Source organism: Myotis yumanensis, unplaced genomic scaffold (genome assembly GCF_028538775.1).
Source record: "Myotis yumanensis isolate MYYU_CA2020_CCGP unplaced genomic scaffold, mMyoYum1.0.hap1 SCAF_9, whole genome shotgun sequence".
NCBI lineage: Eukaryota > Metazoa > Chordata > Mammalia > Chiroptera > Vespertilionidae > Myotis > Myotis yumanensis.
The window spans coordinates 79,611,621-79,624,805 of NW_027223760.1; the positions used below are offsets into that span (position 1 = coordinate 79,611,621).

The 13,185-nt window shown below is 42.5% G+C and overlaps 1 protein-coding gene across 4 annotated transcripts in view; it reads left to right on the forward strand.

Moving 5' to 3' along the window:
* ANLN (anillin, actin binding protein) overlaps positions 1-13,185 on the forward strand; it is a 42,099-nt gene that overhangs the window by 10,498 nt on the left and 18,416 nt on the right. For 3 of the 4 annotated variants that reach the window (XM_070424786.1, XM_070424789.1, XM_070424790.1), the window contains exons 5-19: positions 719-944; positions 2,431-2,618; positions 2,902-3,009; positions 4,846-4,978; positions 5,948-6,058; positions 6,994-7,232; positions 7,660-7,805; positions 8,081-8,240; positions 9,013-9,148; positions 9,748-9,930; positions 11,111-11,237; positions 11,852-11,900; positions 11,992-12,048; positions 12,614-12,652; positions 12,904-12,925. In XM_070424786.1, coding sequence (XP_070280887.1) covers positions 719-944; positions 2,431-2,618; positions 2,902-3,009; positions 4,846-4,978; positions 5,948-6,058; positions 6,994-7,232; positions 7,660-7,805; positions 8,081-8,240; positions 9,013-9,148; positions 9,748-9,930; positions 11,111-11,237; positions 11,852-11,900; positions 11,992-12,048; positions 12,614-12,652; positions 12,904-12,925 — 1,924 coding nt within the window. The remainder of the gene's footprint in view (positions 1-718; positions 945-2,430; positions 2,619-2,901; positions 3,010-4,845; positions 4,979-5,947; positions 6,059-6,993; positions 7,233-7,659; positions 7,806-8,080; positions 8,241-9,012; positions 9,149-9,747; positions 9,931-11,110; positions 11,238-11,851; positions 11,901-11,991; positions 12,049-12,613; positions 12,653-12,903; positions 12,926-13,185) is intronic. The other variant, XM_070424788.1, reaches the window with a different exon arrangement.

Consider the following 13,185-nt stretch of genomic DNA (forward strand, 5'->3'; position numbering starts at 1 on the left):
GCCTTGGACAAGGCTTCATCTTGCAGAACCTAGAAAAGGGTTCTGGGGAGGGTGAAGCGAGGTGATGTGCACAGAGCACTTAGCATAGTGCTTGGCATGTAGTGAGTACTTCCTTTATTATCATTAGTCATCAAGTACATGATACAATAAAAATACATATATGTTTTTATTTATTGTAAAGGGAGAGAGAAACATGAATTGGTTGCCTCCTGTAGCACCCCGACCAGGGACTGAACCCACAAGCTGGGCATGTGTCCTGACTGGGAATCGAACCGGCGACCTTTCAGTGCACAGAACGGTGCGCAACCAGCCAACCAGCTGAGCCACACTGGCCAGGGCTATGACGATTATGTTAAAATAATACTGACTTAATTAAAATACAAAAATATGTAATTTGGTTTAACAGTTAAAATTCATAAATGTAATAGTGTGATACTATTAAGAAATTGTTTTTTAAAATAGTGACTCTGTCCTTCATACTAAATTACCCATGGATCTAGTATACAGCCTGAACTATACAGCATAATTTGAATTACAGTATTTTTCAAGTTGATTTTTTTCCCCAAACCTTTCACATTGGCTTGATCTATTAGATAACAACAACATTTTTTCATGAGTTTACATAGGCTACCAAGCAAATAGAATTTGCGTTATTGTTATGGGACTGTCTTTAGTTATGGTGAGTGCTGTATTTATCCTAAGTGTTTTCATGTTTCAGAAAGCTGCTTCTTCCCCTGTGAAAGCTTCTATATCTGTCACCAATGCTAAGAATTGTGAGGTACGAAAACCTGAGCGACTTAAAAAAACTCCTGCTAGTCCTTTGAAAACTGAGGTATCGAAACCAATCGGGAAATCAGCTGAATCCCAGATAGTTCGGCCCAAAGAAGAAGTAAATAGAGAAACTTGTCTGCAATCTCACTCTAAAGACAAATCTACAACACCAGGTTATGTATTTTTTTTTAAAAATCTAAAGTTTTCAGGGTTTCTGTTCTCAGCATTTTAAATACCCAGTTTGAATGGTGTTATGCCCAGATTTCAAGATTCCCAAGAAGCCACCAGGGAGCCAGCCAGTCCGATGCAAAAGCAAAGAGTCTTTTATTTTAAGCCCGGGCTTAGCTCCTCTACCTTCCTTACTGACGCAGCAGCAGGTGGCAAAGAGAGAGCAGTCTGCTCGAACCAGGGGTTTCATAGAGGGTTGGAGTAGGGGCGGGAGAGGGGGCTGTGCCCCCCGCCGATTGGCCAGGTGCTAGCTGGTGACCCATTACACAGGATGTGGTCATAGCGATGGCGTGCACTTCCCTTGATTACCATTGGTTAGTCCAGAGAAATGGTGGGTGTGGCTAGCAGAGGCTCCTTCCGAGGGGGAGGGAGCCTTCACTGAGCACATGGTTCCATACAAAATGGAGGTCCCTTAATGGATGGGAAGCCGGCCACTCGGCTCCCATGCAAGGCCTGCCGCCGTGGGCGTCACCGGGAGGCAGGCCACCCACCACCCCGCCTGGCCCTTGGGTCGCCCGCTGCTCGGCCCGAAAGTGACTCGGAGGCCGAGGAGGGCGGCCCGGGTCCTTCTGGGCGTCCGCGGGCCTGCGCCTATCTGGTCAGGCGCTGCCTCGGCCATGGCTGCCCGTCATCCTCCCTGCCGGATGCCTGCGGGGCCACGTGCCCCGCCGGCCCTTTCAAATGGTACAGGGTTGGTTTGCCAGGGCAAGTGCTGAATGCTCAGATGAAATGTCTTTAAATTCAGCTTTAATTGGTAGAGTGACTGTTTATTAGTGTAGATCAATCCAGTTACTGGTCAAAGCAGTTTATTTTTTTTTTAAATTTATTTTATTTTATTTTTTTAAATATTTTTTATTGATTTTTTATAGAGAGGAAGGGAGAGGGATAGAGAGTTAGAAACATTGATGAGAGAGAAACATCGATCACCCGCCTCCTGCACATCCCCCACTGGGGATGTGCCCGCAACCCAGGTACATGCCCTCGACCGGAATCGAACCTGGGACCTTTCAGTCCGCAGGCCGACGCTCTATCCACTGAGCCAAACCGGTTTCGGCATGGTCAAAGCAGTTTAAACATGCTTTTTCCTTAGAATGACTGTGCTAGATACTTTCCTCTGTGCTTTTTTTAAAATATATTTTTTTATTGATTTCAGAGAGGAAGGGAGACTTAGAAACATCACACTCCCTACTAGGGATCAAGCCCACAACCCCCACATGTGCCCTGACTGGGAATCGAACCCATGACCTCCTGGTTCATGGGTTGATGCTCAACCACTGAGCAACACCACTTGGGCATATATTGTTTACTTTCTGAATGAATAATCCTGGTAGAGTCAAAGCACTTTGGAACTGTACAGGCATTTAGAACTTCCCCATAGAAATGATAATGGTTACTTATTCTGAATAGCCTCCAATAATGTGTTTTCTGTAGGAGCAGGAGTCAAGCCGTTTCTGGAGCGCTTTGGAGAACGCTGTCTAGAACGCAGCAAAGACAGCCCCACGCGGAGCACACCCCACAGGACCCCCGTGGTCACTCCAAACACCAAGGCCATCCAGGAAAGACTGTTAAAGCAAAACACATCTTCATCTACTACCCACGTAGCCCAGCGGCTCAAGCAGGTGCGTACATCCTACTGCCTTCACATTACCCATGCCACGGTCTCAGTATAGAACGTACAGACATCAAGTTGTGTATTCCCATACCATTCCTTTTGACTGAATAAATAGCATCTTGGTTCTCTGTATTGTGTATTTCAAATTAGAAATACAGTTGTTCTGTATTCCTTTATATTGTGACTTTTTTCCTCTTAAAACTAAAGACAAGCAAAGTTAGTAGTGTTTGGATATTATTCTTAAACCTACTATTGGCTTTTGTGTAAAATAGAGCTTTTGATGATTTTAGGAACGTGAAAAAGAACTAGCATGTCTTCGAGGCCGATTTGACAAGGGCAATTTATGGAGTGCAGAAAAAGGCGAAAACTCAAGAAGCAAACAACTAGAAACCAAACAGGTACTGTAGACAAATAGGCGAGTGGTGATGACAGGAGGAAGGAAAGCTCTGGCTCTCCATGCCAGGCCTCTTTTATGGTGGGCGCCACTAAAGTGCATGGTATCACTTAATCCCCACACTAACCCTGGAAGGTGACACTCCCCCCTTTTCTGAGTGAGGACTAAGCCCCAGGGAGATAAATCATCTGTGCAAATGGCACAGCTGGTGTGTGGGGAAACCAGGGCTTCTAACCAGACCTTCTGACCTTGGCCTCCTCCTTTACCCCCACCTTTATTCTTGGGCCCCATCCACAGTGGAAGGATGCAGCTTAGTGAGTTTGTCTGGCACTGTTTTCAAAGTTATGATTTACACCTTTGAGAATGAATGCCATTGCTTTTCATTACCACCACTCATTCTTTCAGTTACTCAGCTAATGCCTGAGAGCCCATTGTATACAAACCCCGAAGCTTTTTACTCTCCAGGTGCACTCAGCCCATTGTTCTCACTTCTGAAATGCACCCGCCCTGCCTGCCCCTTCTCACACTTCTTGCTTACCCTTAAGACAGTCTGCAGCACAGTATTTGATAATGTGCTGTGTGTTTGTACATCAAACTGGCTACTAGCTGAGTGTGCACGTTACTTAACTCTCCTGTGTCTCAGTTTTCTCATCTGTAAAATGGAGACATTAGTACCGATCCTAGAGAGTTATTGGGAGGACCTGATGAGGCGATGATGTGAAGTGTGTAGAATAGAAAGATGACTGACACATGGGAAGCTACTGTTCTTATTTCTTCTCTTGCTTTAATCACAGCCTTCTCAAAAGCAAACAAGCAATGAATGTTTCTTTTGCATAGCCTTATAAATATTTTAAAAAATGACTCAGATAAAGGAATTTTTTTCTTTTTCCTTTTCTTTTTTAAAAAAATATGTTTTTATTGATTTTAGAGGGAGAGGAAGGGAGAGGGATAGAGAGATAGATATATCGATAAGAGAGAAACATGTATAGGCTGCCTCCTGCACCCCCCCTTCCCCCCACCCCCACCCCCCAACACACACACTTGGGATTGAACCAACCACTCTGAGCATGTGCCCTGACTGGGAATCGATCCAGTGACCTTTCGGTTCATGGGCTGACACTCAATAACTGAGCCACATTGGATAGACCTCTTTTTTCCTTTTCTTATGATCTGTTTTGTCCTTTGCTATTTTCTTTGCATTTTACCCACAGAGTAACTGGTAAGTGGAATCTGGAGGTAGGAACTGTCCCTAATTGTTGTTTTTTGTTAATCCTCACCTAAGGGTATTTTTCCCCCAATGATTTTTAGAGAGAGCAGAAGGGACGGGGGAGAGACAGAGAAAGAGATTCACCAATTGGTTGTCTCCTGCATGTGCCCCTGGTCAGGGCTGGGGCTCGAGCCTGCAACCCAGGTATGTGCCCTTGGCTGGAATCAAACCCGGGACCCTTCGGGCTGTGGGCCGACGCTCTATCCACTGAGCACCGGCCAGGGCGTCCCTCGTTTTACAGATGTGGGCTGTGGTGAGTGACACGGGGGAGTTGTTTTCCACACACACGACTTTCACTTGAATGGTTTCTCTGAAGCTGAACCTGATGCAGATTTCCATTCTCCCTTGCCTCCTCCTCTCAGTGACTCACATCCTGAGAATCTCCAGAACGGGAGCCAGCGCCGAGGGCTCGTGTTCTGAACGTGGCCAGGCCTTCCACACACGTTGTCTGTTTTGTTCTGAGGAAAATTATGTAGAGTAATGACTGTGGTTTGTTTCACTTAGTAACACATAAAAAGACAAAAGTCTATCGTTTTGAGAAGTAAAATGTATCTTTTCACTTGCTTTTTGCAGGAAATTCACTCTCAGAACACTCCCCTCAGAAAACATCAAGTTGTTTCAAATACCCCGTCCGGTCCAGTAACAGAAAAGGAAAAGGCGGCAGGAGAGCAGACTCCAGCACAGCCCCCCAGCCCAGAGCCCGCAGGTCAGCGCTCCTCCCTGCCTCACCAAGGGAGCTCTGGACACGGGCTGGCAGTCAGAAACGCCGCTCTAGTGTGGAAAGGCCGATTCGCCCCTTCATTTCCACCACTTTTCCTTCTGGCCACGCTCTGCTTCTCTCAGCTCTGTGTCCAGAGTGAGAAGGCAGCCTCTCGCCGGGAGTGTGAGCGCTGCCACTTGTAGTGTCTGGAGCTGGGAGGGGTGCATGCTCTTTACCTCGGCTTCTCTGCAAGTGCGGGCAGGTTGGAGCCTTGGGACCGAGTGCAGAGGTGATTGCAGCCGCGGTAATGGCACTCAGTGACCTGGGTGGCAGGCAGCAGGAGCTTTAAGTACACGGTGCTAACCCATGTAACCCTGTGTCCCTGCTGGACTGGGGCTTCCGAGGCTTTGTTGACCGGCAGTGGTGAGAGTGGCTTCTTTGTCTTGTTCCTGATCTGGAGGAAGAGCTTTCAGTCCTTCACAGAGGACAGTTCGCTGTGGGCTTTCATAGAGAGGGGTCGTTTCCTTCCGTTGCTAGTTTTTTTAAGTTGTTTTTATTTTTTTAAATATGTCTTTATTGCTGAAAGTATTACCGATGTGTCCTTATTTCCCCTATTGACCTTCTCCACCCTGCACCCTTTTTAAGTGTTCTTATTGGCACTTTTTTAAAAAATTGAAAAACAAATTGCAGAACAGCATGAGAGTGTGTCCACGTGCTGATAAAACAAAAGGCTACTCACATAGATCACTGTGGGGGGAAACTGGAGGAGCAAACATAACCTGTTCTATCGATGTCCCTTCCTCTTGGAGAGAGAAATGGGGAGGGAGGAGAGGGCAGGTGTTTGGGGTATTCTCTGTACATTTCTAAATTTGAAATCCAGTTTTGTAATCAGAAAAAAAAGATAGAGAAGATTCTATAAACAAAAACTTCTGGGTTCTTATACTATTCATATGGTTTTCCCTAAAATTTTTTTAGGTTTCACTGAATGTGAAATGACGAAGTCTAGCCCTTTGAAAATAACACTGTTTTTAGAAGAGGAAAAGTCTTTAAAAGTAACATCAGACCCAAAGGTTGAGCAGCAGACAGGTTGGTTTTTATTCTTTATTTCTTACTAGCACTGAACATGTTATGAGAAATAATATAATAGTAGAAGCACATATTCCACTATACGCTGTTCTATATTTCTTAAAGTTTTTTTTTAAATTGATTTCAGAGAGGAAGGGAGAGGGAGAGATAGAAACATCAATGATGAGAGAGACTCATTGATCAGCTGCCTCCTGCATGCCCCCTACTGGGGATCAAGCTCACAATCCAGGCATGTGCCTGACCAGGAATCGAACCATGACCTCCTGGTTCATAGGTCCATCTTCAACCACTGAGCCACACCAGCCGGGCCAGTGTTCTATATTTCTAAGTGGCTTGTGATTTTATAATTCTCTCTTTTTTTAACTACGAAGAGGTACTCTAGCCTCCACAGAGACAGAGCACTGAAACAGCTATCTTTAGGGTACTGACTGCTGTGAAAACATGGTCGAGCCTACCCTCGCCTGGCACAGGGCGGGGAGTGCACTGCCTGGCACTTCCGTGGACTGTCAGGGAGCTAGTGGCCCTGAGGCACCTGTGAACCCTGGCTTAGGTGACGCTCATGTTTCCTGTTAGTGACTGCCGCCTCCACGGGCAGCTCCCACCAGAGAAGAGTCCTTTGAAAGAACATGTTTTATACATCCGAAGCTCTTGGCTCTAACCTTGAGTTCTTACTTAATAATCTTTCTCACACCCAAAGCATTGGGTCAGCTTTTGATAATTTCCACTTTTATTGGTAAGAAAATATTACTGGAAATTTGAAAATAATTTTGGTTTCATATGTTAGTAAATTTTACTGTTATTTTTGTTTAGGAAGTGCTTTTCTTCAGGGCTTTCCCCTGTTTATTAGTAAGCATGTGAATGTTAGATCTTTTCTGCTCTCCCTCTGATTTTTAAAGGTCTGGATTACAGCGTTCACTTATTGCAATGTTTTTCAGAAGTGGCACGTGAAATTGAGATGAGCGTGGATGACGAGGATGACATCAATAGTTCGAAAGTGATTAACGACATCTTCAGTGATGTCCTGCAGGAGGGCGAGCTGGATGTGGCCAGGAGCCCGGAGCAGATGGGCCAGGCGGGAGCCGAGAGCGGGGAGGACCAGGAGGATGCCCTCAATATCTCCTCGATGTCGCTGCTTGCTCCGCTGGCACAGACAGTCGGCGTGATAAGTCCAGAGGTAAGAAAAGAGGAGACAGGCTCGGGACATAAAGAAACTAAATAGCATTGGGGTCCCCTTTTGTTTAGGTGGGTACACGGGGATTTAGAACTGTGGGGCCAGGGACAGTCTGCAAACCTGACTTTAATGCTCTTGTGAGAGCAAGCTGTATGATTAGCCATCACCCTATATTGAATAACTGCAACTTTGTTTGGAAATTGAGTCAATTAGAACTGTTTCTAAAGAAGGTTATGAGTGTAGGTTTTAGCTATCTTTCAACTTTTATTTATTTTTTTAGGAACTTGGTTTAGTTTTGTTTTTACGATGAATCAGTTGACTTGTGTGATATTTATTTTCCTCATATAGAGAAGAATTCATTCAGTTCTTCAAAATTATTTAGAATCAGTGACATCCATAAAACCTATTAATACCCACTGCTTCCCTGCAGAGTTTCGCTTCCTCGCCTAGATTGGAATTGAAGGGCAGTAGCATACATGACGAGAGTCCCAAACCAGGAAAGTTCCAGAGAACCCGTGTCCCGCGGGCCGAGTCTGGTGACAGCCTTGGTTCTGAGGACCGGGACCTTCCTTACAGGTGAGAACATTTGGGGGAGGCATTCACTCACTAAGGCTCATGGTTTCAATTGATACAACAAGTTGGAATCCTTGTAATTATGTTACTAATAGTTAACTTGCAAAAAACTTCGTAATAACTTCTGTCAGCTTCTCTTTCGCCCAGTGGCATTTCCCATTCTGGTGAAGTGTTCTGCTGACATGTTGCAGCATCAGTATCCAGTTCTGCTGAAATGCTGAATAAAAGATAGTGCTAGTGTGTTGCTGGGTTTCTAACAGTATAACTGTTTCTTGAAGCATCGATGCGTACAGATCTCAGAGAATCAAAGAAACAGACCGTCCTTCAATTAAGCAGATTGCTCGGAAGGAAGATGCTACTTCAAAATTGGAGGGAAAAAGGAATGCTGAAGCAAAGAGCGTCTTTCCTTGTCAGGTGAACGTCAAGCAGAAAATGCAGGTGTGTACTCGATGGAAGGGGTGTGTGGTGTTTGTTTCACGAGACTGAGCTTGAGCACGAGGCCCAGCCTTTCCGTCTCTGGGCCCTGAGGGCCTGGGACAGTGTCTGGCGCCTGACACCCTGACCTCAGCAGCTGCTCTTGAGTTCAGTTTAATTGGAGAAAGGTTCTCTTTATTAGAAAAGTTGGAAGCTTGTTTGATATTGTTGAAATATTTATTTTTAAACATGTTTGTCCTAAATATCCTTAAACTGTAACTATAAATTAGATGATGGTGAAATGTGCAATTTATTTTGTTCTTAAAGGTTCTTTTACTCTAGGAAAACATTTAAAAATTACACATACATGTAATTTAAATAAAATGAATCAGGTAATCTCTATATCTCTAGACTGGGATGCATTTGAAGGCATGCAGAGTATGCTAAGAATGAATATATGAATATATTTACATTCCCACACATCCTTACACTCTCTGTACCTACCTACCTATCTGTAGCTAAAAAAGGGTGTAACTTTGTTGGACACCGCCCCAATTATAATTTTAGTAAGTATGAGTTGAAAGTCTTTTTGTCAGGAAGAATGTTGATAGTGTAATTATTATAGTATGTTAAATGTTCCTGGTGCATAGTCTAGAAACTTGAATGGTGAAACTAACATTTGGACTTTCTGGAAATTTTGGAAATTATTGAATCAGATTGGTTATAACCCAAGTTTCAGTAAGTGAACATAGTGACTGAGAATGTGGGTTTTCTCTTCTCTCGTGGGTCTCACCAGGAACTCAACAATGAAATCAATCTGCAGCAAACGGTGATCTACCAGGCCAGCCAGGCCCTGAACTGCTGTGTGGACGAGGAGCACGGGAAGGGGTCCCTGGAGGAAGCTGAGGCTGAAAGGCTGCTTCTGATCGCAAGTGCGTGAGACCCGTGCAATCCCAGCAGGTTTAGCCAGGAAACACTCAATTCACCTTGAATGGTTTCACACCTCTAATTGCAGAGAAAGGGCCTTTTCTGAAAACCTGGTTCAGTTCATCTACTTTTTTGTTCTGGATAATGTCTGTGAACACCCGCCACACAAAATGAGATGTAGTTTGCATGAAAGGATAAAAGAAACAGGAAAGCATTTGAAGGCATGCAATTGTGCAGAGTAGGCTGAGAATGAATATATGGATATACTAGTATTTACATCCCCACACTCTCTCTGTACATACCTATCTATCTGTAGCTAAAAAAGGTGTGAATTTTGTTGTTTGTGTGTATGCATGTGTAGTGATGAATGGTGGAAAGATTATATCACATAAGAAAACTGACCAATAGTTGAAGTATTAAATTATTGGAACTTGGTAAACAGATGACCAATTAAGGTTTTTCCCAACTACCTACCACCTGTTTCTATAAAGAGAGTTACTGATTTCGTCTTTGGGCTTCTGTACTGTTGCCACATAACTGGTCTCATTTAGGAACAGTTGCAACTTTTAATATTTGAAATATTAACTTGCATCGTTTTACATAGCTGAGAAGAGAACACTTTTGATTGATGAGCTGAATAAACTGAAGAGTGAAGGACCTCAGAGGAAGAACAAGGCTGGTCTCCTCTCCCAAAGTGAATTTGTCCCGTCCAAAGGGTCAGTCACTTTGTCAGAAATCCGTTTGCCTCTTAAGGCAGATTTTGTCTGCAGCACAGTTCAGAAACCAGGTATGGAGGTTTTTACTTGCCTGCGTTCTAGATCTTATGTGTGATTATGAACCTCACCTAGCTTGGAATTGTGCAAATGGGAACAATTGGAGAGCATACACAAAGCTACAAAGCTTGTGTCTTGAGTCTTTAGATCCTTTTGTGAAGATGTGTGTAAAAATAACCAAGGACAGTTCATATGGGAGCTCACTGTTCCACACAGTAACAGACAAAGCTCTAACTCAAAGTAAGGTTAGTTAAACATAATTTTGAACATACATCATTTTCCTGAGATGAATTATCCTGACGTAGCAATCAGTTTCATTAATTTTATTGTGGAAAGTATTTAGGGCATCTAAAATGACTCATTTTACTTCATTCTATGAAATTCATTCCGTTATAGAAATTTGTTCTATAAATTCTGAGTTTATAGCATTTGGGAGAGTGAAGAGCCCCGCAATGGACATACTTGTATTGAACTTTTATTCCCTCTGTCCCTCTAGATTGAATAAGTAAACTTTTCTTTAAATTTTTGTGTGAGACATTCTCTTTGAGAGAAAGGAGACCTAGACTAGGTGAGAAGCGAATTTGAAGTGCGAAGTGCGGGGAAAGTAAAGAGTGGGGACCTTTCAAGGTTTGAGCATTTTGGCAGGAAAGAGGTGACCTCAGTTCTAATTCTTGCTGTTGTCCTGTTTTGGTGGGCTGTGGGTAGAAATCTGTTGGTCATTTAATGTGTACCTTGAAATCTGTGGTTATTTAATGATAGATAGTGAAGAAATAGTTCATGTTTTCATTAGAATTTATCTCTGAGGAACTTTCACAAGTATAGTATTTTGATCTCAGTTTTGAAATATAGTAGTACATGCTCAGATGCATACTCGGGTACATACCGTTGAGTTGTATACTATTAGCTCAAGAACTAGGGGTCACTGGGTAAAACGCGAAGCCAGCAGAATTTGAGGGGTGTGAACTTATTGTAATTCCCATAGTGGGAGAGCCTGTGATGAGGCTTATTCTAGCATTATGATCATCTGCTTATGTCTTACTTACCTTTGTGTCTGGAAAGTTGATTTTAGAAAATTTTCAATGAATTTTATGTAAGTCAGTGCAGTATTCCTTTATTCCTCTGGTCTTCCAGAATGCTCGTTACCTAAATCCGATTCTGCTTGATCTGATTCTGTAATGTGATTCCTTCCTGCAGATGCAGCAACTTACTCCTTCCTGATCATACTGAAGGCAGGAGCCGAGAACATGGTGGCCACCCCGCTGGCAAGCACTACCACTTCTCTGAATGGCGATGCCCTGACGTTCTCCACCACGTACACTCTGTGAGTACATCAGGAGGTTGGCGACTCACCTGTCCCTTCAGTAGTTAACACAGCCTAAGCACACAGGTGGGCTTATAGCCTGTGAAGTGCAGAATGGGTCAGTCTTTTTATGTGGACACATAACTCAGTTTCCAATTTGTTGGTTTAACTCTTCTGTTTGTGACATTTCTTTCCATTGAGTAGCATGTTGCTTCCACGTGACTGTAGGTATTTAACGTTTTGAAGTATTTTAAAATGTGTATGTGTGTAGATATGCATATGCATATAAAATGTTGATCGTAATTTTTTATGTATGTTTTAAATCTCATTACATACTTAATATTCAATCTCAGTGAAAGAACATATTTAGTGTCACAGACTTATTTTGAAACAAGTCAAAATTAAGTTTGAAAAAAATTACCATTATTGAAGATCTTGAGTTGTAAATTACTGAAGAAAATATTTGAAAAAATTGACTGCTCTTACCAATTTTATATTCTTAAGTGGTTGATAGCTATTGTCTTTAGTTGAAACACAGTGCATTCTTTTGCTCTGAGTCTTTTAACAGTATGGTGGCATCATCCTGGGCCATAACTTGGTATTTTTGTTATAGTTTTAATGCTTTGTGTTTTCAGGGAAGATGTGTCCAATGACTTTGAAATCAGTATTGAAGTTTACAGCTTGGTAAGCAGTTAAAACTCTCTAAAATAACTACTAGTATGTTGTCTTCAAGATAACAGATTTAAACTAGTTATGCTTTGGATTTGTGTATTAGGTGCAAAAGAAAGATCCCTCAGTGCCAGATAAGAAGAAAAAGGCATACAAATCCAAGGTGAGGATGAAAGAAACCCAGCAAATTATAATAATCAGAAGCCATAGATACTGTACCAGTTTCCATATGTATAATTTTTAATGATTATCAAGTTTTTGGACAATTTTTATGCCCCAGATTTCAGGTACTGCATTTCATAGGTATGAACACTGACATAAACTTATAATCCTAAGTATAGCAACTCATGCACTCAGCTTGATGATTCTGTTCTCTTTGTTATTTGACAGCTTACTTGTATTACCCCTTTGTCTTCCCCAGCCTTCCCTGGAGTCTGGTCTCTACATCCTCTGCACCAGGGCTTAGGAGAGGTGTGGGGACAGGACTTCAGCTGGCTTCTCATTCTTCCAGCCCTTTGCTCTTCTGTTCTTTTTCAAGCCATCATTTAAAAGAATTTTATTTAGCTTTAACAGAGAAAGAGTGATAGTATGGGTAATACCTTAATAAAAGACTCAAGTATATTCGTATTTAAGAATTATTTTCTATGTGGGAGTGTCTTAAGATTGGTTATTTTTAAACTCTAAATCATAATGTTTAATAGAAAATATTCTGATATGTTTTCTTTTAGGCTATCACTCCAAAGCGACTTCTCACATCTATAACTACAGTAAGTGGAATTTTTAAAAAATTGAGCCTCCTTGTGAAATCTTCATGTTACACATATGATTGTAAATATTTCTAAACCCTTAGCACTTTGGAAGTCTTTAAAATATATTACTGGGGGGAAAAATCTCATAATTATGTAGAAAAAAATGTGTTCTGAAATGTTCTTGCAGTGTTAAAGAGTTTTGTATTTAATATTCCAATCTTTTATCTAATAAAGAAAATAACTTGTTTCTTCTTCACACCCTTTTTTAGAAAAGCAGTCTTCATTCTTCAGGTGAGTGGATCTTGAACTGTCTGAAACACTAGAATAAGGAAGAGAACCACGCAATTGCATAATCGCATGTGCAGCCCTCTCGGTTTATGGGTGTTTATATAGTCTCCTTGGAAAGGCATTTTCTACGTGGTTTAGTGCCACAGAAGATTACTGTCCGGTCGCCATTGTCAGATGCCACACATCTCTCAGGTCCTGGCAGCAGTGTCCAGGAGGCTGGTCACGTGACCCTTGCAGCGGCAGCAATGCCCGTCCCTGGCTCA